Source organism: Cyrtonyx montezumae, unplaced genomic scaffold (genome assembly GCF_038088225.1).
Source record: "Cyrtonyx montezumae isolate F1298 unplaced genomic scaffold, pur_monq_1.0 scaffold_18, whole genome shotgun sequence".
Classification (NCBI taxonomy): Eukaryota; Metazoa; Chordata; class Aves; order Galliformes; family Odontophoridae; genus Cyrtonyx; species Cyrtonyx montezumae.
Window position 1 is genome coordinate 3,744,653 of NW_027071914.1, and position 26,688 is coordinate 3,771,340.

Here is a 26,688-nt window from a genome sequence, read left to right on the forward strand (position 1 = left end):
TCTGTCACACATCAGCCCACTCTCAAACTCCAAGTGTTCTAAGTTTCCTTCTATCTTAATTTTTGAAGTACTCCATCTAAGTCTGCACAGTCAACCTGATAACTTGTAGCTAACTGCTATGCTCAGGCATTCCTAAAATAAATTAATTGAAGTTGAATATCTGAAGCTGTTACCTACATTATTTACTCTTCTTTTCTCTTACACCCTCTAAAATCTCACGTACATTCATCATGTAGCTTTTCATAATTAAGCAAAGTATCACTGTTTCTCCCAGTATTAAAAAAAAAAAAGAAAACTGGTGATAACTTGCAAAAGTGTTGTTACAAATCTGTACTCAAATTGTCAGTGCTACAGCTTGCCAACTGTAAAGTATCATTAACTCCAACAAATCTCTGGAGAATTTCTAAGTTGGCAGTATGCCGTTATCTTTTAAAGAAAGGGAAGTACATATCAGATTATATTTTAATCCAGCACTTTGCTAGATCATACACTAATTAAAACAAAGCCTCTTTAAAATGCCATTGTATTGGTTCAATATGAAGATGCAATTGTGAATTGTCATTTCAAAGTATTTGCAATAGATTATACACAGGAAACTGCCTTATGATTTTGAAAGGATTAATCCAATTTAACTCATCCTTAGATAAGAATTTCAAATTATTTTTTACCATATATTTTGGAGACTGCATTCAAATCCAAGTATTAAAAGCCATGGAAAATATGATACATGCATATGATTCAATTGTTTTTTATGCTCTCCAAGCACATTAAAACATTCGATTTACATGTTCGAAAATATCCTCAAAAGTTTATATTTATGTATTGAGATACAAAAGATGAGACTGTGTATGTTTGTGAAAAGGGAAAATTTCTGTATTTTTTAAAATAACTTATGTATGGAAACATGCTGGAAGAGTATTTCAAGAAAAATATGTATATATATATATATATATATATAAATAAGAAAAATATAAGAAGAAAATATATAACCACTGTTAATACAGTTCAGTGTAGCCTCTGGCACCCTGACAAAATTATTGAGTGCAGTGGCCCACTGATGTCCTTCAGAGACAATCTAAAACAATTCACAACAAGATTAAGTGCTCCAAAGAGCTGAGGAGGTTAAAATAACTTTACTGATATATGAATCTGGGAAAACAGAAGACTAATTATAATTAATGTAATATATATACTACATGGCAGAAAATAATTCAGTAAGCTTAGCAAAAAAAAAAAAAATAGTATTAAAATACTACAAGGTTTTCAGTTGTTTAAAAAATGATAATCCCTAAAAGCCAGTATATGTGTATAATTTTTCCCAGGCTTCAATATTGTGAAGAAACAGGAATCTTTTTGAACCTGCAGGCTGAAAACTTAGTACAAATAAAAGTGTGTTGCCAAAGGAAATCCCCTTCAAGGAAGAACTTCCTTTATCAGGCAGTTTCTAACTAGCTTTAACTACAAAGAGAATACTTTTTATGTTCTCAGATAACTGCAGTTGGTTTGACCTGGTTTTGCATGTTGATTCCTTCTAAGATTCTTTCATGAGCTTCCTTTGATTCTTCATACTTTGACATTGTTTTGGCTCATTATATTAAAACTTTAGAACTTATAAAGGCATTCCAAGATTCATTGCCATGATCCATAGAGTGGGCTTTTAGCTGAAAGCCTACACATACCCTCTCACTGAGCTTCTATTCCATTTGTGTTATGCCCTCTGAAAGGAGGTGTGAAACATGAATATTAGCTCCTCTATAGCCTTTCTTTGTTCTCATCCAACTAACTGCATTATGTTCAGACATCATGTGAGAAAACAACTTAATATACATTTATAAAGAATCCGTTAGAAAATTACAAGCTGATAATGTTTGTAGAAAACTTTTCTAATGTGGGTCCAAATGTCCTTTTTACAGTCATTTGTTTCACTCTCCTCATACCAGATTTTTCCTAAAATTTTTGTAAATCATATGAAAAAATTACTCAGGTCTGGCAAACATTCATTTTGCTGTTTTTAATATTTTCTGTTTCATGTTGTCCATGAGTTAACAGAAAGGAATACTGCTCATTTATGTTGTCTGTTTTGCTGCCCTGTGAGTCAACTAGAGATATAAATCATAAATGATTATTGATGCTGAGAGGAGGTGCACATGGTCACATGAGAAGTTTCTTCCAAACATACAGTGCAGGAAAGACAAGAGTGAGGTGAGGATGCAGAACATCTCACAGCAGAAGACATTTGAGAAAAGCAGCTAACACAGTTGACGCAGGAAACACATCTAAAAAAGGTCTTGTCCAGTGCTACGGGAAACTTGGCATCCTGGTAAAGTTTAATTTCAGATCTTAGAAATCTTTGGTGTGCCTTCACATAATATTTTCAAGGAAAAGTTGGGAAAGGTCTATCACAAGGATCTACACAGGCCATTAACCTATCACAAGGCACAGAAAGTAAAACATTACAAACTAAAAACAAAATGGGAATACATCTCTGGGTTTTTATACAGATGAAATGATTTTTTAAAATTGTAAAAAATGACAGAGATTCACCACTGTGCTAATACAGCAAATTATTTAGAATACGATTTTCATTATATAAATAATCATTTTCTTGCTGAGGTGTTTCTGTGGAAGTGAGAGCTTTGGAAGACTGGGATCGAAATTGCCTCTGCACAAATCTGGAAGCTCTACATTTTCAAGTTGGTCACAATCAATTAACCAAGAAAAAATGCTTAGTATTTTTCATCAGTTAAGGCCTCATTTTTTTCAGAATATCAGATATCCTTCCTTTTTTGTCCTGTGCTTCAGCTGAACTGTGCATAGCCATGATGGAAGTTTTTCCAGAATATAAGCCAATCAAGCTATTTTGTCCATAAAATGAAGACATACCATTATGTTAGAAGAACTTCTTAGAAAGGAAACAAACTTATAAAGTACATAATAAATACAGATCTATGTGAACATCCTTAAAACTGCCAAGGGACATAAAAAAATAACCTTCTATTTTAATGTAGTTTTAAGCTAATGTAAAAATGTTACATACTCACTACCTATTTACTGTGGAATTTATCTGGTTTCACTTCCTCACAGCAACAAGTACAATCCCACTTCTACTAAGACAGTAGAACAGCAGGATTACTCAAGCAGTATTCATCAAAATGACAGCAGGAAGCCATGCAGACAGCCACAGATAGCTGGTTAGATTCTGCAAACTCTAGGGACCTAAGATTGAAGAGGGCTGCTGCTTCTCTCAAGGAGCTTTGAGTGACCTGTCTTCTACATTAATTGTGCTAAAAACTAAGTTCAGAAAATTAGGCAACATAAATATATGCCTCTTTTCTTTGAGAAGGCAGTAGGGGAAGGAGGAATTTAAGGAAAAACAACAAAACCACAGCTGTAAGCACGTGAAAACAGAATTATGGTATCTAATGCAGTGCCTGAAATATTTAGAAATATTTAAACACTTCAGAAGGAGTTGATGTGATCTGCAAGAACTTGGATACATCGTACGTACAAACTACATGATGCCAGAAACAGGCACCGCCACCAGCTCAGTACCAGATACAGCATATTTTGAGATGAGTGAGTAGAAAGGTAATGTTCATGAAAACATGAATATCACTCCTGCATATGACATGGCTAAAATCATCTGGATGAAGGTAGCAAAGAAAAAGTAAAACTGAGAAAATACATTGCTACGTATTGTCAGTGAGATGCTTACATATAAAAAGGTCACTGCTGAATATCAATTTGCAAACATGCACAGTATTTCTCATACGGAGTATGAGAAACATTAATAGCAGCACAGAACTAGCCCCAAAAGGGATGAGCAGCATCCAGTGTCACAACACAAGTTGGATGTAAATATTTAATCTCTACAGCATACGGAAAAGGCTACACTGCTTCCCAAAATAATTAATGACTTCAGGTCTCAGAGGCTCCATGTAAGAGTTGTTTGCCCTAAGGTTCTCAATGAAAATGGGAGGAGAGTATTGGTTTGCTAGGAGTACCAATATGTTGTGATCCAGAAGGAATTGTTTGACCTCTCTGTTACTAGAAGATTTTGCTACTCTCATGGTAGCTCTTTTTCTGGAAGTAAAATCCAAATTAAAGACTGTCAGTGCAACAGTACATACCACACCAATACTACAGAATATAGAACTATCATTGAAATATATCCTTGGTACAGACAAAGCACACAAAAAAAACCCAAATCAAAACTACCAAAACCCCAATTTTGGCTCATCCAGCCTTGCTGAAAAAGAAGTTTAAAGGGATCATAATCAATCTGTATGTATAAAGTTTACATGCATTAGTGTCTATATGTGTTTGTAGGTAACATAGGTACACAGCAGTTTCAGGAAAAGGCTCAGAAACATCCACTCCAGACATTCTGAAAAGCTAGTGCAGTAACACAGAAACCAGTGAAAATAGTGCAACTGAAGCACCTCTTGAAAATCATTCACCTCTTAAATCTTTCCTTAGTACTTATTCAGCAGGCAGCGAATTGATGCCTTCTCTAGAAGGTAATGATCTCCCAGATTCTGGACCTGAACAAAAACTTCTTTTTATGTATTTCTTTTCTTCTGCACTTTGTCAACTGCAGCTGACTGCATGAACCAGCAGAAATTAAAAAGCTGACAGAAATATGGAAGAAAGCTGTAACGTGTCTGTGACAAAATTCATCCCTAGTAGGCATATTTCTCATCTAATTCAAACAATACATCTACTTGTAATTAGTATTAATTTTGTTTTAAAACTACTTTCTTATCTATCTCATAGGCTAAATAAATCCTCATAACTTGGAACAAATGTCAATACCAAACACACATTCAATTTTTTCTGCATGGATTTGCCTGAAGCACTAAGCCATCTAAAGCTAATTCCTGCCAGTGGAAGCATTTCACATCACTCTGAAATGCTTGAGCATAATACAGTTTCACTATTTCAAGTAAGAAATATGGACATTAACAACAATCATAAGGCACATGTGCCAGAAGAGCCTGCTAAGAACGCTTCCATTCACTCCTTTAGTAACCTTTTACAGCTGCTAGCTCAGAAAGGTACGTGACTGTAACAGGTCCACGCAGAATAAATATTTATCCTCTCAACTTATCAAAAACTACAAAAGCACAAGAACACATCATCAGTCAGCACTATTTTCTCTTTTCAACAAAGGTCAGGAGGGAAAGTAATTACAGAACATTTCCCCAGATGGCTTCAGCAATTGGTAAAACTAAAGAGAGTTATTTTCTCTTTAAAATCAAACATGAATAGAATTATTTATTTGAAAAGAAATTTAAACACAGATGCAATAATCTTTCCTAATCCAAGCTAAAATCCTTAACAGAACATGAATCCATGTTTATTTAAATAGTATTTTATTTACTCTTAAAAGAGCTAGTCCTTTTTAACTACTTCTTTCTTTTTTTTTTTTTTAAGTTAGCCTTTACTAACGTTTTGCCTCAAATTTTCAATTAGAACAAACAGAAGTAGTTTGCTTGACAGTGTGCATTCTTTTGGGAACTCTTGATAAGATGTACAACCTAATATTTCAAGGAAAGATGGGTAATCAATACTTGGAGGATGGGATTCTTTAACCTTCATGTGCTGAACAGATAGGCAACTAGCTTCCCTTTGTAGATGAAGGAGAAGGGGTTATATCAGAAGGCTTGTTATATCTATCCACAGACACCTAATGTAAGTTGGATAAATCGCCTTTCCCAGGGATCAGATCCCCTGCTCTAATGCTAGACAAAGCCTTTATGTCTAAAATTACAACCTTATATAACACTTCCCCTGAGTGAATGGAAGTTACATGTGCAAAGTAAAAAAGAATCAAAAAGAAAATTACTCAGTATCCATGCACCTACGTATTTATTGCTGTCTATTAAATATATGTGTAGCAGAATGTTATTTTTGAGATAACCAGATGTGGAATTTTATTTTCTCTGGGGGTAGTGAAAATAAAATAAAACTCCTGATTAATAAATTTGAATAACTTTATGTTTTTTTCTCATTCAGTGCATACACTTTGAAAAGAGATGAATAAAAGTACATACACTGCATATGTAATGCTGAATACAGTCTCTTAAGTCAACCTAACGCATATACACACACAAAAAGGGAGTGCTTTCACACATCTCAGCACAGTACCACATAGCACATCAAGCTAATGAAATCAATAATTTGGGGAATGCTTATTAAATGGTTTAGCAGGCACCACACAAGCTCTAGTTGTGCTGCCAGTGTAGACTACTAATAAAGCTGTCTCTGTGTGTTTTTCCCTTTCTCTCATCAGAAGTGACCACAATTCATCACGTTTTCAACATCAGCATCAGTCCAGGCTCCTGAGTAAGGCAATTTTTAACTGAAATGTAACCATTTTGAAAAATTTATGCTAAAACTCTATAAAAATATTCTTCATAATACAAAATGGCAATTTGTATATCAGAAATGTCAGCTAGCAAAAGGTGGAGTTTACATTTACATCAGTATACCATTCATATTAATTTTTTGCCTTTCCTAAATAACATGGTAACAGTTTTAAGTAATTTGACTAAATGTGTGTTTCTTTAAACAAAGCTTACCTGAATTGCTAGACACAGAGAAACAATTTAAGAAATTTATCTTAATTACCTCATCCAGAGGAGTGGAGAGAATAAATATCTGAGTTCTTGACTGGAAACAGTCCAAAACAGAATATTACAATCTAATGACACACAACAGTTAAATTATGAAAATGTTTAAGTGCCATCTGATAAAAATCAAATATTATTCCTACACTGTAATAAAATTAATGTCCCTGATTCTCAGCACTGAAAATTTATAACCTGAAACCAATCTACATTAGCATAACGAGTGATTTAAGGGTCAGCTAAGTATCTAGCATCGTCAAAGCACTTAAGCTGCTCTTCTTGCTTAATCAGCCAGTTTGACTGATGAGTTTCCAGGATTTCTGGTCTGCAAAGACCTCTGCATCCCTCCCAAGAAATGCAGCATAAACCAAGAACAGCAACATATTTTTAAGAAGGCAAATGTAGAACTACTGGAATATGTAAGGAGCTGATGCAGAGAAGCAAGTAGTTTTTAATTTTGGCCTTGAATCAGAAGCTTTGTATTCTGGAATGCAGATCAAAATCAAAATTCCATCTGCTAGTTTGTTCCACGTTTAGTTGACAGAGAAATGCCCCATATGATTTAAAGTATTCAACATAGCTGAGTTTGAGTGACAGATTTGTATTTACTTTGCTATGAATGTCTAAATTATGACTTTTTTTTTTTTTTTGGTCGCTTACCGTTACACAGATGGTTTGGAATTAACTACTTGTGCAACTATAGAGCCTGAAGCTCCAAGTTAAAATCTACTGTGAAGGCATTGTGCAAACACAGAATAAGATAAAATTGTGCCCAAAGAGCCTGCAGAGTAAAGCCAGGTAGGAGAGAAAAGGACAGATGCCAACTGTTTGGCATACAGCAAGCAGCAGCAGGAGATTTACTTTAAATCACACTCCCAAGTGTCCCATCCTATTTCTTTTCTGTCAAAGGTATGAAATACTTGTGATTTTAAATTCCATTCTGTTTTCAAAATTCCTGTGGGTAACTTTTGTGGAATGTCAGCTCTTCATAAAGAATATTTTTCACAAATATTTAGAAAATATTCCTGAAAAATCAAATTATGTGCAATTAATTTCAAACTATTAACTGAAACTGCTGTTGGATAGTACTTATCAAAAATTAAAACTTTTAATGTATAAAGATCAATGTCACACAAACATTTCATGAAAAATTTGTCTTAAAATGGACCACTGGAAGTCATCACATTCTACCCCTACTGAACAGAGTTGACTTCAATGTAGTGTCTTTTGTTCAGGACTTCATTGTGTAAGATTCTAAAAATATGTACAAAGATTGTCTAACCTCTCTGGGCCCCTGTTCCAATGCCTTATAGCTGTCATTGTGAAGGATGTTTTCCTCAAGTCCAACTAACACAGTTTAGAAAGCCTGCACTCTCCTGTGTAAGAGCTGTTCGTTTTGTTCTTAGCCTTTTGGATTTTACTTTCAGTAAGCACTCCACACAGATATTTACCAGAAATATACTGGCTACATGACATTTTAATGAATTTTCCAATAGTATTCTTAATTACCTTTTTGAATTCTCCTGTCCTCTGGTATTCACACAGTATCATGTCAAAAAATATTGGAATTGTGGCTTTTCGTAGTTCAACCTCTGGAATGAGAGTCATTTCCAAGATGGGTCCAACCATCCCTGGTATAAAGCAGATTTTATTCTGGCCTAAAACAGAATGGCAAATTAGATATTTCAATGGACAGAAAAAAATACTTCTAGGAAAACATTTAGGGCAAGCAGTCATTTAAAGCAGTGTTTTAACCATCTGTGTTGATAACAGTCTTAGAAATTAGTCATTTAACCCTGTTCCTTCTCCAAACCTAAAAGAATGTTAGTAAATATGCTCATATCAAGAGGCCAGCATTAGTGCCAGAAATACAAATGCAAATCAGCTGAGTCAATATTTCAGTCAGTATCTCAGTTTTTCAGCTGTAGACATCTCCTTTCAAATACTCTGAGTAGAAAGGAATGAGAAACACTAATAATCCCCCCAGTTCTCTCAGTAGAACAGTGCCATATGTGATGCTTTCTAAGTTATAAAGGAGAAATACATTACTTGCTTTCAACTATGAATAATATCAAACATTATAACCAATAAATCAAACCAACCAGTACATCAAACATTGCAACCAGTAATAGAAAAACTGTTTGTTAAACTCCACTCCTAAAGCCACACAGAACTATCTTATAGAACAACAGCTGTGCAGCTGCCAAAGAACCTTTAAGTCCACAAAAAACTTCAACTAGGTTTGAGACATTCTTCAAAAACTGTTTGTTTCTGAGGGAAAAGAAAAAAGTTTGATATGTGCATCAGACCACCATCAAAATCCAATGATCTGCCTCAGAATGTCAATATTGCTTGAAGCATATAAGGAGATTAAAATATTATCATAAACAAATATGACTAGACAAGTTTCATAAATAAAACTATTCTGATTCTGTTTTTCCCCTCATCTGGGTGCCATAATATTGTAACTTTAAGGATAATTGAACAATGACTAAAACAGTTCTATGCAACATTATTTTTTTTTCCAGTCACAGAATCACAGAAGTGTAGGGGTTGGAAGGGTCCTTCAGAGATCATCAATTCCAACCCACTGCCAAAGCAGCTCCCAGCCCAGGTTGCACAGGTAGGTGTCCAGGTGGGTCTTGATTGTCTCCAGAGAAGGAGATTCCACCACCTCTCTGTGCAGCCTGTGCCACTGCTCCGTCACTGCACTGTGAAGAAGTTCTCACGCACATTTGTGCAGAACTTCCTATGCTTCAGTTTGTGGACATTTCCTCTCGTCCTATCACCACACACCACTGAAGATTCTGGCCTCATTTCAATAAAAACTATTACTAATCACAGAAATATCAGTAACATCAATAAGACTGAATAGATTCTTACAATGACTGCATCATTTGCAATATCTATAGGCATTAGACCCTAAAAGTCTGACATTTTTAAAAAAACCAAGAAAGTAATGTATTATGTCAATATTTTTTTACCCCTAAAAATGTTTATTCTCCCACAGAAGGGTCTTGTATGAGTAAAAGTGTTCAGTTCTGGGCTCCCCAGCACAAAAAAGACAGGGATTTTCTGGAAGGAGCCCAGCAGAGGGCCACAAAGATGATAAAAGGTGTGAAACACCTCCCTTACGAGGAAAGGCTGAGAGACCTGGGGCTGTTCAGCCTTGAAAAAAGAAGACTCAGAGGGGATCTGATCCACACCTATAAATATCTAAGGAGTGGGAGGCCAACGGACGAGGCTGAACTCTTTTTTGCAGTGCACGGCAATAGGACAAGGGGAAATGGCCACAAACTGAAGCATGGAAAATTCCACACAAATGTGCGTGGGACACAGTGCAGTGACGGAGCACTGGCACAGCTGCACAGAGAGGCGGTGGAGTCTCCTTCTCTGGAGACATTCAAGACCCACCTGGATGCTGACCTGTGCAACCTGGGCTGGGAGCTGCTTTGGCAGAGGGGTTGGAATTGATGATCTCTGGAGGTCCCTTCCAATACCTACAAGTCTGTAAATTTCTGTAAGAAAAAGAGATACTTTCAGCTAAATGATATAAATACAAATTGCTCCACTTATATAATGAAAATGAAAACTTTTAAAATTTATGCCTAAAAATGTAGAGAAACTTCCTCAGTCAACTCCTATACAAAATGATCATCACATACAAAGCTGTTTCACTTGTAGGCAGTTATCTGCCTAGCACATGCTTAAGTTCAACAAAATGAGTAATAAGCAGAATATGTTTACTGAACTGTGCTACTCTGGGATACATTTTGCCTTTACCTTCACATCCAGCCAATCGCTCTAAATCTTGCCTTGTGTTCTTGGGGATGACGCTTTTGGTGGGATGTAAACAGCTCCAATTACTTGACATTTCAGTTTCAAAACATCGACTTTATGTTCAGTAACCAAAAGAGTTTGTCATGACTGCTCTCTGCCTTTAAGATACACACCCTTAACATGAGTCAGAAGCAACCTATTCTGAGAAAATTCTTCCGGTTCTTAATTTCAGCATAATAAAATTCAGCCATCTTTGAAATTTTAGAGAAATTTCTGAGTTCTCTGAAATAGAGAGAACTCAGACAGTATCTCATGTCATTACCATGCTTAGTCACAAGAGTGAAAATGTAGGTTAAGATCAAATTCCACAAATATTTAGAAAAGCATTTCATATTAGATATTTCCAGTGACATGAAAAGTGCTACATATTCAGTTTTAATTACGTTCATCTGCCTACTTACCAAGTTTGTACCACATGTCACGGATAGCAAAGCCAATTAAACGTCTCATATCTCCATATCTAGGAAAAAATAATAAAGTGCTTTTAATCATTATGTTTTCCAAAATTTTGTTAAAAATGGAAAAAAAAAGATAAAAAAATGATAAAGAAGCTAAGGTATGCAATTTTGCTTACTTGTTCTGAATTTTGTTGTACTTTGCATGGGAAAAATTTTCTAGTTGTAGTGAATCTTGGGTAATAAAAGCCACAGCCAAATGAAAATAGTTGTTCCACAGCTGTAAATTGAAAATAAGGAAATTATAATGGTTTTCAGCAAAGCTGGAGTGGTACTAAACCATGCGTAATACTGAATTATTTATGAAACCAAATGATGCAAGCAATTCAAGATTTTTATATAATGCTATGTTGTACATCATTACTGTTATGCAATTAGGAGAAAAGCAAGGAAGATGAATTTTAATAACCAGTACTACACATTTGCCCTTAATAATACAGCAGCTGAATAAATATTGCTAAGATAGATTTATATGAAATTCATTAGCTTACAACATTAAACAAGGATTCAGAGCAGGACAAGTGGAATACATTACAAGCCAGTTAATCTTAACAACTTGGAGTTAAAGGCACCCAACGAAATTACATTTTATTTGACATCTTCAGAAAGTATCTACTGCCTTCTGAGTTCTAATTCAACAATTTGTGTGGAATTCCACAGTATTTTGTTAAGAGCTGTCTACATTACACAAGGACAAAATACTGCCCTGAATAACTATTATTGCTGAGTCACTAGAACTGAGAGAATAAGCCTTTGATTTCCAGCAGAAAGCTCTTCCTTTCTGAAAGCAGATTACTTGTCTTCTATGTGATCAAAATGAAATACTTCTCTCATTCTAGAGATAGGAGGGGAAAAAAGAAAACACGGTAGGAAATAAATTCAAGGAAGTAAATACTACTTAAGAGAGCTTCTTAACAGTTAGCAGTAGTTATACATACTTCTTTAAAAAGCATATTTACAACTAAAATATTTGTAAACAGTGTCAGTGAGATAGTAGAAAGCAAAAAGTAGAAGTACTCAACAGTAATTTAAAGGACAGAAATAAAACATTATTTAAAAATGTGTTAAAAATTAATTTTGCATGGTGAAATACAGTCCTGTTTTGGGAGCCCACATAAATTACTCTAATAATCTGTTGTTTTCTCAAAAACTTAAGAGATCTCTGTTCTTTAGACTCCGGAAAATCCTCTTGTGCACAAGTAACCATACAGAATAGATATCAACACACAAAAATACACACAAAGCCACAGGTGATTTATCTAATAAATAAAATACCAAATATCCTCTACAGTGTGAAGGATCCTGCATTAAGTTTATTCCCTACTTAGGGGCCCACCTAAAGCCCTCTCTAACAGACCTGCTTATCCAAAAGCCCACAGGAGGGTTGTTGCTGTCTTTTAAGTATTTGCATTCCACAGAGGCAATTTCAGAGAGCTGGGGTACATGCACAGACTGAAATGGAATTTCACTGGAGATGTTTATTAATTTGTTACATTTTGTACAATTTAAAGATGGTCTGAATTCATCCAAACTGATCCCGATCTTATTAAAAATTAGGTTTGAATATTAGCCCCTGCAAGGCAGTAGTTTTTTTCTCCCTTAATACAAACACTTCAGTTGTGCTTATGTCCAATATTTGATAGCATGCTAATAACACATGCTAAGTCATAGTATTTTTCCCCAGGATAAATGTTATTTGTGCTCTGCAAAGTCTCTACTTCCCCTTGCCAAAGATTATTAAGGATAAGTTTGATCCATTTAGAGTCCATTAGTTTGCATATGTCAATTACACCTAAAAAAACAGAAAAATTCTCAGATTACTCCTTATTATGGAGAGAAAAATGAAGCCTTATTACTAAGTTAATGGTTTACTTATTCTCATAAAATTTCCAAGCTCAATGCTACCTTTGTCAGAATGTACACTAAAGAATTAATCCTAATTTATAAAATAATTTTCCTTTCTTCCTCAGAATACTTTATGACTGCTGAAAAATTATAACCCTCTGCATTCCAACAGTATTTCAAGATAAGGGCTCACAGACTTTTAAATGACAAAACTAACATCAAAACTCTCTGGGGCAAAGTAGTGTCAATAATACAAATGACATAAATGTATAGATTAAAATTGAATGCAAAAAGTATCTATAAGACAAGTTTTAATTTCTTTTAAACACACGACAGCATTCCAAGATGTTTTGTATTTTAACATCAAGTTACATAGTAGGTGGCAGGGCTGAAGTAGCATGGTTAGAGAAGGGGATCATAGCTCTTGTGCTGAGCATGTAACACTCATCCTTTGCTGCTTCCCGTTGACATTAGCTTCAGTGATGAGCTGCTGGCAGGGGACAGAAACCGTGGAGACAAAACTAGAGCTGAGATGTAACCCTTCTCCATAATTAACCATCTATTATTCACTGCAAATTGATATTGACATGCAGCATGAGACTGTAACAGTATAAACTGACTTAGTATATTTTAACACTGCAAGCTATGGCAAATGAATTGTCCAAGCACAGCATTAAGCACACACACTGAGAGTGCTTCAGATACAACAACATGCTTGTGTATATAAGGCCTAAGATGCTAAGTGAACTTAAAAGAGATCTCTCATTCAGTTTATTTCTGAAAACATGGTGTGCCTTACCCCTGGGAAATGTAACTGCTGTATTGGAAAATGTGCAGTTAACTAAGCAGGAGATTTCTAAGGGTTTCACAAGGATGAGATCTGAATGATCTTCTCACGACAGTTACTGAAAGTAAACACTGCTCTTCTTCCTTCATCCACACCTTTGAAACCAATGACTCTGTTCCACTAATGCCTACCTTTTAGCCACTGCTTTCTCTATGGACTTTTTTTTTCCCAATGATGCACCAGGAGCATGAAGTCTTTGGAAGATTTTCAAATTTCTGACAAATGATGACAAATAAAATATATTCCAGCATTTCTCAAAGTCCATCAGATAAAATGGCAGTTCTTTGTATTTCTTTTCCCTTTGACAAAAGCAAGCCCTTCAACCCTCCCTTGAGATCAGGAAACATAACGCATTTTAGATAGACAATGGCTTCATTACTTTGACTGTGTAGAGAAACTGCACTTAATAGCTTTCTGCATATGTGCATAATTGCAAATTACATGTGCTTGTCACAGCTGTTGTGCTAAGTTAGCTAAAAATAAGCTTCTGCAATTTTAATTAAATATTTATAAGAAACGTTGAGTTTAATTTACTTTCAGGATATATGATATTGCACAAATGTGGTAATTCCACCCTGGTATCATTCCCTTTCACATATTAAAACACATTTCTTCAACACCAAAAACCAATTCATTTAGAATAAATACCTATTTTTACAACTTTTGTGAGTCATGTGAGTACAAACAGATTAAAACGTGAACAGTAAATTGTATGTGTGTTTTAAATAAATAACTCAACTGGATCAACCACAGATGCTAACATCCAATGACTTCTGAGGAGATAAAGTCCTGCAGGATTCTGTATTTTGTTGAGAAGTATACACCAAAAAATTTCCAAAGAAAATTAAAAAATCATTATTAACAAAAAAAGGAATATATTTGATTGGGAAGGGAAATATGACCAATTTTTCATGAATCATCCCCAAAACAAGTTAATACTCCCAAGTGCATCAAGCAGCAATAAAAATCTAAACCTACATTCATGAAAATGGTTTTGCACTTATTGTAGAGTATCACACTAACAAACTTGCTAAACAGAAGCCTAAGGAGAATGTGAAAGCTGAAATTCAGAATGACTCACCATTAAGCATTAAGAACTGGATAAAGCAAGTTCTCTTCAAAATAGAGCCTCAAAAGATAGTAATTTCAGACTTAAAACTCATTCATAAATTCAGTAAGTTGCAAGCACAACTAGTAGGGGTTTGTTCCTGAAGTGCGAATTCTGGTTCATTAAGGGTACTGTGCTTCTTCTGAGGTGAATAGAATATAAAGCATTTCTAAGTAAAAAATACAAAATTTTTGGACCAACTATTCTTTGCCATGATGATTTATTCCAAATGGACAAAACAAAAGTAGAACATTTTCAGGTTAGTGAAAATAAGTCTACAGAAGCCTTGAAGAAACAGTCTGTCCTGTAAAACAACAAAAGACTGTATTATCCATTTTTAATGCTCAAAGATTTCCACATCATTATTTCATTCCATTATTTTGTCATATGCTTTTATAATGATGTAATTTATGTAAAATACTTCAAAATGGTTTCTACCCCAAGCAGCTAACATTCCTGCATTAGAAAACATTCCAAACTTATGAAATAAGCACTCTCAAATCTAGAAAATGTTAGGTTCATTTATTCCAAATTTCACATTTTCCAAAACCTATTTTCTGTATATTTTTTCCATCCTTAGCAGAGTCCAATGTCCAAAATGAATGTAAAAATATAAATAAATACATCAATATTTCAGCACTGATCACTGCACTAATCCATAGCAATATCACAGCATCATAGAATGTTTGGTTTGGAGAAGACCACTAATATCATCTAGCTCCAACCCCCATGCTACAGGCAGGGACGCCTCCCACCAGACCACGTTACTCGCAGCCCCATCCAGCCTGGCCCTGAACACCACCAGGGTGGGGACACTCACAACCTTTCTGGGCAGCCTGTTGAGTGTCTCATCATCCTCAAGATGGAAGAAGATCAAAGAGAAACAATAGGATAATATAACTGATAATTAATTAATTAGATAATTAATACAAAACTAATATGTACATAGCAAGCATAGTTAACAGAGATAAATAACTTCCTTAATGTTTGCTAAAAAGAAGCATTAGTTCCTTTTATCATCAATTTACTCTAGCATCAAACATCTTCTAGGGTTTTCTTCAATGCCTGTAACTATATTATGTATATTTTTGCATAATACAGTGTGCATTTATTTGTGTATATTTGTAATGCAGTAGAAGTTTTAATTTTGGAGTTTCTAACTGAGGATTTAAAGATAAAAACAGCACACAATTCCATTAGTGATGCTAAAACACACTTCAGTAATGCCAAGTTGATAATGGTGCTTAGTATACTAAAGAAAGATGGGGAAAAGTGAAAATCTCTCTCACATGCAGCCTCTGCTTTGGATTCTTTTGCTGGGAGTGCCTGAAATACTTTTGAATCCATCCAGCAGATAAACTCTGCAAGCAAAACTCAAAAAACAAACAAAAAACCCCCACCAACTCCCCATGGAGGTCGTGGAGGTCTACTGTCTCAGATATCACATGCCTTTATCAATTACCTCTAAGAGTCTTTTATGATGATTCTCCAAACACACAATAGCTCTGGCACTTCCTGCCCTACCGCTGCCAATCACACACAATATTCACACATACTGTGGGGATGAAATCACCGATATTTGAAAAAGGGCTTTTCACATAAATGGACCCCATTAACCCAACTTGTTACAGGTTAACTCAGACAATTTATGTTGAACATAGCACATCACTGCTGTGCTTTGTGTAGTTTTGGTATGTGTCTCTACTACTGTACAGACAGCTTTACCATTGAAGCTAAAGTTTTCAGTTAATGAACAGTTTTAAAGATTGCAACCATTGCTCTTTGGATATATCAAATCCTTTCATAAGTCCTAAATGATACCTATTATTTCATTTCTGCCTAAATCACAGAAGTAAAAAAGCAGTTCTGCTTCAGAAGGAAGAAAAAGGCTAGGAACCTCATCTCCTTCCTTTAGAAAGTTTCAGAAGACTAGCAAAAATTTCTACACTTTTGCTCTAGATGTATTATTTATTATTTGCTCAGTTCACAGTCTACTTGTTTCATTTGGTTAGGTTGTCTGCTACATAGTCATGTAATCACTCTAACAAGTGTAAGATACTCAGATACACTTCTGTTTGATTTAAATGATTTTAACTACTATTTTTAAAGTAAAATTTATCCTCAACTGTCGGTTAGTAGTTAGTTACTGTGCATCAGAAAATACAACCCTACAAGCAGTATAAATCATCCACTCATTTACGAAGAACTTAAGGATGCAACATTATATATTTTTATCTTTAGCAACATGCATCTCTATTTTTCTCATCCCAACATATTCTATTTCTATATTCTAAAATAGCCTTTCTCAGAAATATTAAAACAATTGCCTTTACTTCAGCTTCTACATTCTTTAGACGCTATTCTCAGTTCATATTCTCCATAAGGATCTGAACTGCAAACCTCCCTTGTTCTTGGAAAGCAGGAATCACTACTACACATATCCATAATGTGAGACTATTTAGTCTGAAGGCTGCTGCATAATGTATCACTGACCCTTGAATAAAGCCTTTGTTCTGGGCTTTTTTGCTTTTTTGTCATCTTTTTTAACAGTAATGCATGTGTTTCACAAGACTGTACACACAGAAATTATTTTTACATCTGTAGTAATAAGTTTTTACATCTGTAATAATTATTTTTACATCTGTAGTAATAAGTTTTTACATCTACATAAGTTTTTACATCTGTAGTAGTCACCAATGTAATACAGGCACACAGCTTCTTTCAAAAGTTTGACGCGCAATTCATCTTACATATAGCAAGTGAAATAGCTGGACATTATTTATAAAAAGCATTTAAACATGCTCAGCAAAACATCTGTTGGGTTTGGAAACAGCAGAAGCACATACAAAGACCGATTTTTTTTGTTTGAGTATTTGATTTTGGAGTGTTTTTGTTACTGATAAAGTATCGGAAGGGGCTCTGACAGTCTGGAACAGACCAGAACGCATGAGCTACTTGTATATGGTTTGAAAGCTTAAATACTTACTTGAACTTCAAAATTCATATTCTCCAGAAATTTTTGGTTCATTGTCTCTGCAAATTTATTGATGGCTCTCAAGAACACTCTGGAAAAAAAAGGTAATATAGATCAATGCATTTATTCTTTGGGATTCTATTCCAGCCTTGTGTGGTGTTGAAAACACATTTAAACACTCACTAGAAGAATCCAAGTTCACACATGAGCTTAACAAAGTATGTTGTATAATGTGTTACTTATGCATCACTAATTTTAAGCATAACTTTCTGTGTCCCAGTATTCACTGAAAAATTCACACAATGTAAGGTTGTTTTTTTTCCCTCTGGTGCACATTACATTATATTCTTGAAAAAACATAGTGTATTTTTAAACACAATTTTACCTTCTGTATGACAAAGTGGTTCATTCACAAGCATGTGACTGCCTGCCTCCTCTTCATGGGTTTGACAGCTCAAAATTCCTGCACTTACTAGTTAAAAACTGACACTTCAGTTTCCCAATTAAAAGAAAGCTTTTTTGTTTTCTCATAGCTGGTTGAGGATGAAGATGACATCTCTGACACCTCAGGTGCATTATTAAAACACACTCAAAGCTGAATTAATGCAGTTATTTATTCCAAGTGGAAAAGTGTAAACATGGCGCCTCTAAAAAGCAGTGTATATTTATACTCATTACTAAAGCATCAAGATTAAATGACATTTACAAAGCAGACTTCTTGGTCTATCTTTGCAACAATGTACATTTGCAAAACAAAATCAGTAGTATTTCTGCACATTTATAATGTTTAATAAATAATCTAGTTTCATTCAATTTACTATTCAGAAAATAAGTCACCTGTATTCCTCTACTTTGTAGGTAAAATTATGAAGCTTTATGTTGAAATATTTTGTCGACAAATACTATTGCAACCTCAAACTCATGAACACAAGGGAAAAAACAATCCTAAATGTTCAAGTATACTCACTAGCTGTTACTGGTGACAAAAGGCAAAGGCAATCTTGAATACTCAAGCACAGCTATTACTGATCAGTACAAAGATCTCACAGTTGCAAGAAATAAGTGAAATAAATCTATAAAATTCAAAAAAATACAATCCTAAGTAAGCAACGTAGATCGCCCTGAGTGTAATGCCTCCTAGTTATTCCCATGGAAACTACAATGAGCACAGAGTAACACTACCTGTTAGAGCAAATTCTCAGCTGCAAGACACAACTTTTCAACACACTCACCACCATTAGCTATGCATTTTCACCAGCAATGAACTAGAGTGTGCATGCCACACTCCTGAAAATCTGCATCAGCAGAGGTGACTCGCTATTTCACAGTTGTTACGATGACATCAATGCTAGAAAAATGTTGCCCCACTGCAGTCCATCTTTCATGAGTCCAAAAAGATAAAAGTCAGAAGGCACCAAATCCAGACCGTAAGAATGAGATTGCCAATATGTTTTGTGGTCTGCAAAAAGCAGGCCCTGGTGTTGTTGTGTTGCAAGAGAAAAAATTGTCATCTTCTCTGGCCTGACAGTGGAAGTTTGAAACTTCAGCTTAGTCAGCATTGCAATGTAGTGGTCAGAGTTGGTTTGTCTGGGTTTCAGGAAATCCAGAAGGATCACCCTTTTCCTATATCCCAAAAGACAATGCACTTTACCCAGTGAGGGCTGCATCGTGAACTGACATTTTGACTCCGGCCAGTAGTGACAATATCAAACTTTGCTACAGGAACGAATCACTTTCAGCCTCATTTTGGTTCAGTAGTTTCCAACAACCTTGCATACAGTGTTCTTTCACTTCCTGGGTAAGGATTTTTGAAACCCACCTGCCAAAAACTTCGCAATATTCCAACACAGCCACCATTGTGTCCAACACACTGAAACAAATAATCAGCTCCATAGTCATAATCAGCTCCAGTTCCCTGGTCATAACCCACCAATTCACGTGGATGACCTGATCAAAACACTCTTCATTTCCAGGTATGACAGCTGTGCACAGCCATCCAGAATGTGGCTTTTCTTTCACGTCGCTGTCCTTACTGCTGAAACATACCACCCACCTCTCGCTGTTTTCTCATTCACAGTTTGGTCTCCATAAATGATCATCAAGTGGCACTGAATGTCAGTGTGTGCAATTTTTTCTGCATGAAGGAATTCCATCCCACAGCTTTGCTACATACACACTTCCATGTCAGAAGTCATTTTGTCTGATTGCCCCTTACTGCCATCTGTCACAGGGCAGCAAAATTTAAGAGAATACTGGTGCGGAGATTCAACCTCTTCTCCCTTTGTACTTCTACACCAACATCTGCCTCTGGAGCAGCATAATAAAATAGTAGGCATGAATTTTGTAGCACCCCTCGTACCTTCTGTGAGTATCTCTTTCATTCCCACAGATAATTTTTTTTGACATACTGGAATGACACATTTTCAAGAAGCATGCAATACTTCCAGGCTGTCAAGTTCCAAGTGTTTTCATGCATTTGTATTTTGCCTAGAGGATGTAACTATTTCTGTCAAGTCTGTAAGTCAATCAGGCAGTGGGTTTTAATTCTATTCCTGGCTCCTGTCAATGCTATGCTGACCTACCTCAGTGACTTAATATCTATATGCCTCAGTTTTCTCATTCATAAGAAGGACATATTAACTAGCCATACGTATGAATTATAACAGGTGCCTATAAATACTCTGAGATTTTGATGAAAATAATACGAAGTATAATATTAACTACTACTGACAAAATAATTCTAAAGAAATAAATACTGCTCTGAGAGAGCTGAAACTTCCTGAGTGCAGAAATCATTTTCATTTGATTATTCACAGTTTATGTTATCTACTATAACAAACTTAATAGAGAAGATATAGATCATAGAGATTGTAAAAACACCGGTCTCCAGAAATGACTACAGAATGTACTACCCTACTTCAGAAGTTTTTTAGAAGAATTACTGAAAGGAATTATCTTGTCACAGTTTAACATATCTTCGATAGCTGATCTTTGGAAGCTAAATTTTCTTGGACCTTTGAGAGATATGCTCAATTTTGCATGCAAGTCGAGACTGATGTAGGCTGGCCTAAGGACAGCACAGGATCTTGGTTTCTCATACAGATAATGCTATTGGACTTTTTTATTATTATTAATATTATTTCAATTGAATTTCTCTCGTTATTTTTTCCCTAAACTTTAAAAACTACACAGGGCAATAAATATTCTATTTTAGGTGTACAATTATGAGAACTTCTCTACAGTTACCTGAGCAACATTGAATCTAGTTTTGTATCAGTTGAAATAATTTTGATCTAAAAATGACTAAATTCCTCTCCCCACAATAATTTCAATGGTATTTTCTGAGTTTCTGAGTAGTCATTGATTCTGATTTACCAGACTCTTGGGCCTGAAGATTTATAGATAATACTGAAGGCCAAAGTCTCTGGGCTTAATCTGATACAGAAAGGCAAGGTTTAGGCTTAGAACAGCAAAAGCATCTTCATGGTTCATCTCCTACTATTTCCTTCACCCTTCTAAATGTGGTACTGCTGCTGCTTTCCTTTATTGTTCTAACCAAGAAACTGCTTACAATCTTTGACTTTCACTGTTAATAAAATTTATATTAAAACTCAAAGAACAGAATCCTACACAGCTGGAAAACACGTACTTAAATATTTAAAATAAGGTTAGAGTGGTACAAATATACAAATGCTCTAATACAAAAAAAGTTGAAAACTTATGTCAGGATAAGATAAAGATTTTATTTCAAACCTTTTGTTCTGTAAATTAAAACAGAGAAGCTGAGCTGGATAGAAGGTGTATTCATTAGCATATAATCAAAATGTAATCAAATGATGTTAATCAAAGTAGGATTCCAAGGCTATTCTTTAGAAGATGGTGATTCTATTTAAGTTATATCACCATAATTCTGCACATTGTCCTTGCTTTAGAAGTGTAAATAGGTGATAAACCTAAAATACAGATCTCCAAGTTATTTTTAGCAAACAAGATAGAAGTAGTGCATGAGCTCTAGTGCAGCATAAAACAAAGAGATAATTACCTTAAAATATAATAAAGTGGACTTTAGCTGGCTTTGTGCATGGAGGTAAAGCCACAGGAAACTCTGCATTAAAAAATTATTTTTGAGTAATGGCTGCCAACTGCAATCTATCAGCTTAAATTGGCATTGTCTGTTCTTCTGTGGCTTTGCAAAAGCTGGTCTTTCTCTGCACGTAATTTCAGACATGGAACACTGAAGCCAAGATAATTACAAACAGTAGTTTGATACCTCTTTGTATTTAAACCATGAATAGATAAAAGGGCTTCAATTTGCAAAAAAAGCTGAGCACTCAGTAGCTCTCCTCCACATTTTAAACTAGGTTAACTTAGCTCTGCACATACAATGTCCTGAGTACCCAACCTAAAGAAAAAATAAATCCGGACCCGCAAATTTTTTGTATGATGCCTAAATCAATTGGAGAGTTATAAACCAAAAGCACGAGTGCATATTTTTTCTGACTCTCACCCATGAATTCTCCTAAAGCAATCCCCCAGCAGCTGAGAGATCCTCTTCAGTATCTTTTCAAGTTAATAATAATATATAAAATTTGGGGGTCTATGTTTCAACTTTGAAGTTCAATTATTTCTCTTGAAAATCATGTTTCAAACTCATGTTTGCTACAGACTTCTAAATCTGTGATTGCACTGAAAAGACAGTAACATTTATAGAAAATTAATCCATTACAGACAACTGGATAATCAGACAGAAAAAAAGAAGAAATAACCTTGAAAGCATTATCTCTTATGCTGTCAAAGCTCTGAATCCAAGAAACTATTAAAAAGCTGGATTTTTAGTACCATACCTGAAAAACAATGAAGACATGAAAAGACCTAAAATTCAGTAATTCTTCCTAAAAATCATAAGTGCTTTTCCTTCAGAGAATTAGCCACACAAATTTAAAGTCAGGAGGAGGTACACTATCATCTTGACAGGTTTGTATCTGTAATTTACAAAGGTTGGACAAGCATTTTCATTAGTGACCCCTCACCTGGAGCAGATGAGGAAGATGAGAGGAATTCTTTCAAAGCCTAGGAGATGCATCAACTATTATTTAGAAAATCTGTTCCGACTTCTGGCAGTCATGGTCTTGCTAGTACACCAATTACATAAAAACTAGGGTAGGGATAAATGAACCAAAATAATGATTCAATTTAGTTTATAATTATTTGACAGAAGCATCCTCATGAAAACGCCTTGCAGAAGTTGATTTTTTTTTAATATGAAGTAAGCACAAAGGACAAGCAGCTACTAAATTAATTCACAGATTAACAGTAGAAATATCTGCTAATAAAGAGACAAACAATCACTGATTTAAAAGTGAAGGGCAATGCAGATGGAAACACCATTTAAAAATTTTGCAGCCAAGTAAAACCTTCTTAAGAGCACAATTATGGAAACACTTATGAAGCAATTCACTTCCATGGTAACTGGAAAAATACATCTAGTGGTGCAAGGAAAGTAGTAATATTTTAATTGTATTTCTCTTTGTCTCAGCTCAGTATCACTACAGACTGAAGCTTTTATTCTTTTCCATTCAGAGTAAATTCTAATAATATAGCAATTTTCATTTTCTTAAACTCTTTCTGAATGTATGACAAGACTGTGCAAACAGCATGATCAGAAAACAACTGCTTTAAAGTAACTGTTATTCAGGTTCTCCTATCTCAATCATGAATTGTTTTGTATTATTAATTTTCTTTATTAGTAGAGTGCTTATTATTTGAAAATTGACCTTGAATGTCAATGCCAAGCATACAAAAAACCTACATGCTACAATGTACCAGAGGTAATTTGACAGTAATACAAAAGCAACACCGAGAGAAGGACATAAAATAGTGATTGCTTTGCTGCTATAAAATGGCAAAAAATAATAATTCCATTTCATATGTCTTGATTTTGCCAGCAGCCTGTTTATCTGCAGCTTGTCATCCCGCATATACTCACAGCATGTTTTAAAGACTGCCTAGCTCTCACCTAAGATAGAAAACACATTCTTGAAATTGAATATTAGGTATACAGTTAAGCCAAACTGTTTCGAAAATAAGCTGGTAATTCCACAACGTGGTTAACAATAGGCAGTATAGAGACAGAACACATAAACATACTGCAGTGTTAGTTAACAGCAAGATGTGAGTGATTGAAAGGAACAAGCGTGTGGGCCCATGTAAACCTACTGATGTTCAACAAGGCCAAGTGCAAGGTGTATCACTGGGGTCAGGGCAGTCCTGGATATGCATACTGACTGGGAGAGGAACCCCTTGAAACCATCCCTGCAAAGAAGAGCTTGGCAATTCTGGTAAAAATAAAAACTTAACAAGAGCCAGCAGTATGCACTTGACGCCTGAAAAGCCAAAAGTATCCTGGACTGCATGAAAAGTGGGGTGGCCAATAGGGACAGAGTGGCAACTGTCCTCAAGAGGCCCTATTGGGAGAACTGTGTTCAGGTCTGGGGTCCCCAGCACAAGACAGACGTAAAGCTGTTGGAGCAGGTCTAGAGGAGGGCCACTAAGATGTTCTGGTGACTGGAGCACTTCTATGAAGACAGGTTGAGGCAGCTTGGCTTGTTTGCTCTAGAGAAGAGAAGGTTTTGGGGAGACCTGATAGTGGCCCTTCCAATAGCTAAAAGGAGCTTATAAACAGGAGAGAAATCGATTTTTTACACGTGTGGATAGTGACAGAACACGGTGCAATGGTTTCAAACTAAAACAGGGGAGATTAAGATTACATGTCAGGGGGAAATTTTTCACTGAGAGGGTAAAGAGGTCCAGGCACACACTGCCCAGAGAAGTTGTGGATGCCCCATCCCTGGAGGTGTTCAAAGCCAGTTTGGACAAGGCCCTGGGCAGCCTGATCTAGTGGTTGGCAACCCTGCCTGTGGTGGGGTGGCAGAAACTTCATGGTCTTTGAGGTCCCTTCCAACCCAAGTCATTCTATGAAACGGCTCAGTTGGCCACATCAGCTGCAGTGTAACTTTCCATGGAAATAAATTGGAAAGCCACAGAGAAACAGCTGAACCTTGTCTGTATTTACCTTATCCTGTTCTCTCAGACAACCCTTATTCTATTTGCTCTATTACAAGCACTGACTTCTGTGAGAATATATAACTAGATATAGTAATATACCTAGATATATACCTAGATTTAATGGAAAGGATGTGCAAATTGTTGAATCTTGTGACACTGTGCACCAAGTAACCCAGAAAGAAGAAAAATAAATTAATAATAAATATTTTCTTCATCTCTGGAAGGATCTTTTCTATACATTATATATATATGCTATACATACATATAAACAAACTCACAGAAAATTGCATTTAAACAAGGACATTTTTAGACTTACAGAAAAACATCCCATCTAAGCACACATCTTGTTATTATACCTGACTAAAGCAATTACTGAGCAGTACAAACTGTTTGAACCCATTATATTCCATTTACATTTACGTGTACATATGCATAAGGGGATATTTTATTAGACAATACTTATTCTTAAAATAATTTATCCACAAATTTAATTAAATATGTTCAGCAATATACCATGAATGAGTGTGTAATAGGTTTCTGACCTCTTGAAAATTCAAATACTTGAGAAAAACAATCACATTTCTGTCAAGCCTGCTTAGGCCAGAGGTTTCCAGAGGAAAATGAGAGAAAATTACTCATACAACAGATTAACCTTCCGAATTGTCTTATTTGTTTAAAGTAAACTAAAACACTGCCATCCATCTTTAGTTACATAAATTAAACTTAACAGCTGGTTATGCCTGAGAGGAGCAAAAACTAACCTAAACTGCTTGCATTTTTTCCCCTTAGGAATAAATAAATAAATGCTTTTTTTTCCCCTAAACTATTATTTTCTGTGAGACAAACAGTAGGGTAATCTTTATTCTACCTGGATAGTATAAACCAGTTTTCCTTATATATTTCCTATGAGAGTGGGAATTGATATTAATAAACAAGTAAGTAAAATTAAGGACTTTTTCTTCCTATTTTGATACATCCAATGATATTCTTAAACTCCCACCACAATGATCAGAGAATGAATCCCTACTACAGCACCAGCTGGAGTAAAGGACAAAGCGTACTGTTACCAATTGAATTTGTATACCTTGCATAGAGTCCAACACATCAGCCACTGTTCTTTATTGTAATTAACTTGTGAGTTTTTCTTTTAAATGAAACCTACTGATTACCTGGTGTAGGGAACCTGCTTTGGCAGGGGGGTTGGACTTGATGATCTCTAGAGTTCCCTTCCAACCCCTAGGATTCTGGGATTCTGGGATTTCATAGTAGCAAGCAACAGTTTGTAACATCTCTCCCATGAATACTTAAACTTGCTTGAAAAAGGTATGTTGCCATACTTCCTGCAACTGTGATCACTATCCTTCCTAGTATAAATGCCATGAATAGTATGTTTAAATTGTATTTACCAAGTCTTCAATTATTTTTCCTCAGAAAGTTAAAAAGAAAATGCAGTCCAACAGCCACCAAATTTGTTGTTCATAAGTTCATAAGTTCATAAGTTCATAAGTTCATAAGGTTGGAAAGGACCTATAAGATCATCTAGTCCAACCATCCTCCTATCACTATCTCTACCCAACTACTAAATTAAGTCCTTAAGCACCTCATCTAAACGCTTCTTGAACAGCGCTAGGGATGGTGCCTCAACCACCTCCCTAGGCAGGCCATTCCAGTGCCTGACCACTCTTTCAGAAAAGAAATGCTTCCTGAGGTCTAATCTAAATCTTCCCTGGCGCAACTTGTGGCCATTCCCTCTCGTCCTGTCATTACTTATCAGGGAGAAGAGGCCTACCCCCTCCTCACCACAACCCCCCTTCAGGAAGTGGTAGAGTGCTATAAGGTCTCCTCTGAGCCTCCTCTTCTCCAGACTAAGTTGTCCGTGCTTATTACTTAACAATTGTGCATGCAACTTCACAAATGGCATC

At 35.5% G+C, this 26,688-nt stretch overlaps 1 protein-coding gene across 1 annotated transcript in view; it reads right to left on the reverse strand.

Moving 5' to 3' along the window:
* The window catches only part of DOCK2 (dedicator of cytokinesis 2), a 146,310-nt gene that overhangs the window by 34,515 nt on the left and 85,107 nt on the right, over nucleotides 1-26,688 (reverse strand). Inside the window, exons 30-33 of the mRNA XM_065734474.1 lie at nucleotides 17,714-17,792; nucleotides 11,047-11,147; nucleotides 10,874-10,932; nucleotides 8,142-8,290 (exon numbers count right to left, since the gene is read on the reverse strand). Coding sequence (XP_065590546.1) covers nucleotides 8,142-8,290; nucleotides 10,874-10,932; nucleotides 11,047-11,147; nucleotides 17,714-17,792 — 388 coding nt within the window. The remainder of the gene's footprint in view (nucleotides 1-8,141; nucleotides 8,291-10,873; nucleotides 10,933-11,046; nucleotides 11,148-17,713; nucleotides 17,793-26,688) is intronic.